Here is a 6034-nt window from a genome sequence, read left to right on the forward strand (position 1 = left end):
TGTGTGTGTGTGTGTGTGGGTGTGTGGCGTGATTTAAGGAAGGGGAGTGACTGCGTTTGTGTTGCGTGGGAAGTAGTGACTGGTGTAAATGGGTTAAGGAGTGATTGGGGTTGGGGGAAGGGGGAAGAGACTGGACTTGGATGAACAAATTACCATTTTTTAATTACATTTACTCTTTCATCGAAATGTGGGTGTCGCTGGCTCTGTTTCACTTCCCTAACTGACCTGAGCAGTTTGCAAGGGCATATCAGAGGGGAGTTATGAGTCAACCACATTAGATGCAACCACAGAAATCTGAATTTGACTAATAATCTGTCTCAGAAATGCCAACTTTCCATCTTCGCACTCTCATAAATCTTTACAGAGTCATCGAGCAAGGAAGCAGACCCTTCGGTCCGACCATGCCGACTGTAACCCCAAACTAAACCAGTCCCACCTGCCTGCACTTGGCCCATATCCCTCCAAACATTGCTTTTTCATGTACTCATCTAAAGTTTTCTTAAACATTGTAACTGTACCCATATCCACCACTTTCTCAGGAAATTCAATCCACACACAAACCACTCTCCAAGTAAAAAAAAACTGCCCCATTTCGTCCTTTTAAAATCTTTCTCCCTCACCTTAAAAATATGCCCCTAGTCTTGAAATCCCCCAGCCTGGGAAAAAAAAACACCTGCCATTTACCTTACCTATACCCCTCATGAATTTTTAAGCCTCCGATGCTCCAGTGAAGAAAGTCCCACCCTATCCAATGTCTCCCTATAACACAAACCCTCCAATCCTGGCAACATCCCGGTAAATCCCTTCTGAACCCTCTCCAGTTTAATAATATCCTTCCTACAACAGGGCGCCCAGAATTGGACATGGTGCTCCAGAAGAGGCCTCACCAACATCCCAGAAGATATGCAGGCCAGGTGAATTGGCCATGTAAATTGCCCCATAGTGTTAGGTGCACTAATCGGGGATAAATGTAGGGGAATGGGTCTGGGTGGGTTACTCTTCGGAGGGTCGGTGTGGACTTGTTGGGCCAAAAAGCCTGTTTCCACACTGTAGGGAATCTAATCTAATCAACATCCTGCACAACCTTAACATGACATCTCATGACTTGTACAATTGGCAGTAGGGCCTTGGATAGTGCTGTAGAACAGAGAGACCAAGGGGTTCATAGAACAGTACAGCACAGTACAGGCCAGTGGGGTTTGAGAAGATTTGTAGCTCAGGTTGAGGTTCTGGATGTAGGTTTGCTCGCTGAGCTGGAAGGTTTGTTTTCAGATGTTTCGTCACCATACTAGGTAACATCTTCAGTGAGCCTCCTTCATGTGAAGGCTCATTGAGGATGTTACCTAGTAGGGTGACAAAACGTCTGAAAACAAACCTTCCAGCTCAGCGAGCAAACCTACATCCAGAACAGTGCAGGCCCTTCGGCCTACAATGTTGCGCCAAGCATTTATCTTAATCTAAGATCACCAGGTTCATAATTCCTTGAACTTTGCGTCACATGTAGACAGGATGGTTAAGGAGGTGTTGAGCACACCCGGCTTTTTTTGTTAGACATTCTTTCTAAAAGACAATGGTTGCTTGGGTAAAACAAAGTAACTCATGTCTGAATACACCCCTCCCCCTCCTCTCCCAACAGGCTCCTTGTTGTGGTTTCTAGAGAGTTGCACAATTTGCACATCTCCTATTTTAGACTTCTCCACAGGAGATTGCAAAATCAGTGCCAGTAAGTGTGACAGTTTCAGGAGTTCCACATTCCGCTCTCTATCCCCCCCCTCGCGCGCCCCCCCTCACCCCCCCCTCGCTCCTCAATCACTCTGTGGGTGGGTGGGTGGGGCGCAAGTCTGCACACAGCAAGATCCCACAAGCAGTAAGGAAACAAGACGAGCTGATGAGGTGTTTTTGAAGCCTGTCAAGGGCTTGAGTGTTGGTGACGATGCTGGTTTGAACATTCCGGTCCCTCATCAAAACAGTGGCTGTGGGGATCATTACTATCCATCACAGAGAAGCCAAACTGGCCTTGGTTTCAGGTCTCAGGTGAGAGTTTCCTGGAGTCAAGACCTGAAGCTCAAATGGAAAAAGCAAAAAGAGATAGTGGGAGCAGATGCTCAGTAATGGGCTCGAATATTACCCGTGATATTTCTCCTGACGTCCCACTCAAAAACGGAATCATGACGAACATTTTCCCAAATTCACATACGGTATCAAATGGAACAGATCAAAACTGGCGATCAGCGGAGAGTTAAGAATCGATTCTGTTTCCCAAAACTGGTGGCACACCCTGAACTTAACACAACTCAGTCAATTCCAGCTCCCCACCGCCAAACCATCCCAAATGGAATTCGTCCCTTGGGAGACTTGATGAGCTCAAGAAAGTGAGGACTGCAGATGCCGGAGATCAGAGTCGAGTGTGTGGTGCTGGAAAAACACAACAGGTCAGGCAGCATCTGAGGAGCAGGAGAGTCGATGTTTCGGGTGTAAGATATCCCTGATGAAGCGCTTATGCCCGAAACGTCGACTCTCCCTCTCCTCGGATGCTGCCTGACCTGCAGTGCTTTTCCAGTGCCACACTCCAAACTTTGATGAGCAAGCTATTCAATTTTTGCTTTTTGATTCATTTGCATAATGAGGGCAGTTGCTGGCTCGGTCTGCATTTATTACCCATCCTGAATCACCCCGAGGACAGTTGAGAGTCAGCCATATTGCTGAGAGTCTGGAGTCACATGTACAGACCAGGTAAGGATGACTGATGAAGGGTTTTTGCCTGAAACATTAATTTTCCTGCTCCTTGGATGCTGCCTGGCCCGCTGTGTTTTTCCAGCACCACTCTAATCTCGATGTAGGTTTGTTCACTGAGCTGGAAGGTTCATCTTCAGATGTTTTGTCACCATACTAGGTAACATCTTCACTGAGCCTCCAGACGAACCCTGTATGGTGACGAAATGTCTGAAAGTGAACCTTCCAGCTCAGCAAGCAAACCTACATCCAGAACTTCAAGCTGAGCTACAAATCTTCTCAAAACTCACTAACTCTAATCTTGATTCTAATCTCCAGCATCTGCAGAACCCAATTTTGCCTAGGATAACAGATTGCCTCCCTCGCGAAAGTGAAACAGATGGGCTTTTCCTGATAGTCAGCGATGGATTCATGATCATTATTAAGTCTTAATTCCAAATTTCACTCTCCCCTGACCCTGCCAAAATGAACCAAAACTCCTGGAATAGTCCCCCCACCCCAACAGTGCAGGGATTGTACCTAAACCACCCAGAAACATAAAATCTCAACATCACCTTCCCAAGAGCAATCAGCAGGATTTGAACGCAGGTCCTGAGATCATCACCCACGTCTCTGGATGAACAGTTCAGCGATCACACCTCTCAGCTACTGCCTCCCCTTAATCAGAGTCGCTGACCCACTGTTAAAGACAGTCTAAAACAGTGCCATCTCAGCACCGTACTGGAGGGAGTGCTGCGTCCACTGAAACTTTCAGATGAGATGTCACAGTCAGGACCCCTTCTACTGTATTGGACAGCGACAAGATGGTGTAGGATGCGGAGGTGTTGGTGCCACCCTCAGTGTCCTGGCCAATATTAACACTCGATGGGTACCACCAAAAAACAAGATGATATCGCCCATAATTGTTAGTAAGACCCTGCTGTGCAGCACTCCCTGCGTTATGCGCAATGCAAAAGAAAATTTCATCAGCATTCGCAAGCTGCGGAATGCCCTCAGGTACTGAGAGGCGCCACATAAATGCACATCTCTCGCGATACCCCCTCCAATGGACAAAGCAAGAACACAGTACATTCACAGAGCAAGGATCAAATTCAGCAATTACAGACTAACAAGAAAAAAGGTAAGTTCAGCCTACCGTAGGGCCCATATGCCAGGACTATCCACGGTGAGAGATTGGCAGAAGCAGGAGACAGTGAAAGAGAGTGAGAGACAGAAAGGAGGGAGAGGGGTGGGTGCAGAGTGAGAGAAGGAGAAAAAAAAAGAATGAATGAGAAGGAACCCCCCGACACTCCACACCCACACAAACACTACCTGCTGCTCATATCATCAGACACAAAATAAAACTGTGATCATACAGTGCTTTTATTTCCCTAGTTTAACTTCCCCAATATTGACTGGGAACTCTATAGGTTAGATGGGCAGGAGGTACAGTATGTACAGGCCAACAAGGGGTGATGCATATTGGATTTGGTACTGCGGAATGAACCTGGCCAGGTGTTAGATTTGGAGGTAGGTGAGCACTTTGGTGATAGTGACCACAATTTGGTTATGTTTACATAGCAATGGGAAGTGATAGGTATGTACCGCAGGGAGACAGGTATAACTGGGGGAAAGGCAATTATGATGCGATTGGGCAAGATTTTAAGATGCATAGGATGGGGAAGGAAACTGCAACTCCAATTGAAATGTGGAGCTTATTCAAGGAATGGATACTGTGGGTCCTTGACAAGTATATACCTAACGGCAGGGAGGTGGTTGTCGAGAGAAGGATTAATGGTTTACTAAAGAAGTTGAAGCTCTTGTCAAGAGGAAGAAGGCGGCTTATATGAGGAGGAGGTGTGAAGGCTGAGATAGGGGCTGGAGTGTCATAAGTTAGCCAGAAAAGATTTAAAGAGAGGGCTAAGAAGAGCCAGGAGGGGACCTGAGGTTGGTGGATGGGATCAAGGAAAACCCTAAGGTCTTGTACAGGTATATCCGAAATAAAAGAATGACTAGAGTAAGATGAGGGCCACTGAAAGATAGTGTGGAAAGTTGTGTGTGGAATGTAAAGACATAGGGGACGCACTTAATGAATACTTTTTGTCAGTATTCACATTGGAAAAGGGCAATGTTAATGAGAATACGGAGATTCAGGCTACAAGGTTAGATGGGATTGAGGAGGTTTTAGCAGTTTTGGAAGATCTGAAGATAGATAAGATCCCTGGGCTGCTTGGGATTTATCCTCGGATTCTCCGAGGAGATTGCAGAGCCTTTGGCTTCAATCTTTATGTCATCATTGTTGACAGGAGTCGTGCCAGAAGACTAGAGGATAGCAAATATTGTTCCTTTATTTAAGAAGGGGAGTAGAGACAACCCTGGTAATTATAGGCCAGTGAGCCTTACTTTGGTTGTGGGTAAGGTGTTGGAAAAAATTATAAGAGATAGGATTTGTAATTGCATGCAATTCTGGTCTCCTTCCTATCGGAAGGATGTTGTGAGACTTGAGAAGGTTCAGGAAAGGTTTACAAGGATGTTGAGCTACAGGGAGGATTGAACTCTGGGGAAGAGGCTGAATAGGCTGGGGCTGTTATCCCTGGAGCGTCAAAGGTGAGGGGTGACCTTATAAAGGTTGATACAATCATGAGGGGCATGGATAGGGTAAATAGCTAAGGTATTTTCCCTGGGGTGAGGGAGTCCAGAAGTAGAGGGCATAGGTTTAGGATGAGAGGGGAAAGATATAAAAGGGACCTAAGGGTGGTACGTGTATGGAATGAGCCGCCAGAGGACGTAGTGGGGGCTGGTACAATTACAACACATAAGAGCATCTGGATGGGTGCATGAATAGGAAGGGTTTGGAGGGATCTGGGCCAAGTGCTGCCAAATGGGTCTAGATTGGGTTGGGATATCTGGTCAGCATGGACGGGTTGGACCGAAGGGTCTGTTTCCGTGCTGTACATCTCTATGACTGCATAACTCAGCGTATAGATTTGTGTTGCAGCAAATATAGTATTAATTAAAATGTGGCCATTCCCACGATGCCTCAAGGTGTAACCAAAAAACAGAAAATGCCAGAAATGCTCAGCAGTTTGGGGTGCATCGGAGGTGAGCAAATGCATTAATGCTTCAGGGCAATATTATTCAGTTAGAGCCTTCTTTCAGGTTTCAGGCAAGCCAGCTGATGGAGCTGGAAGAAAGGAGGACATTTGATCTCTTTGTGTAGTCTTGTGTAGCCACATGAGACAGGTTGGGGTAAGGGAGTTAGGAGAGGTGGGGGGGAGAGAGAGCAAGGAGGTGGGGAGAGAGGAAGTGAGGAGACGAGGGA

At 46.5% G+C, this 6034-nt stretch overlaps 1 protein-coding gene across 1 annotated transcript in view; it reads right to left on the minus strand.

The window, feature by feature from the left end:
• Positions 1-6034, minus strand: part of LOC122542243 (transmembrane protein 184B-like) — a 37711-nt gene that overhangs the window by 10877 nt on the left and 20800 nt on the right. Inside the window, exon 5 of the mRNA XM_043679778.1 lies at positions 3869-3889. Coding sequence (XP_043535713.1) covers positions 3869-3889 — 21 coding nt within the window. The remainder of the gene's footprint in view (positions 1-3868; positions 3890-6034) is intronic.

The sequence above is a fragment of the Chiloscyllium plagiosum genome, chromosome 39 (assembly GCF_004010195.1).
Source record: "Chiloscyllium plagiosum isolate BGI_BamShark_2017 chromosome 39, ASM401019v2, whole genome shotgun sequence".
Taxonomy (NCBI): domain Eukaryota; kingdom Metazoa; phylum Chordata; class Chondrichthyes; order Orectolobiformes; family Hemiscylliidae; genus Chiloscyllium; species Chiloscyllium plagiosum.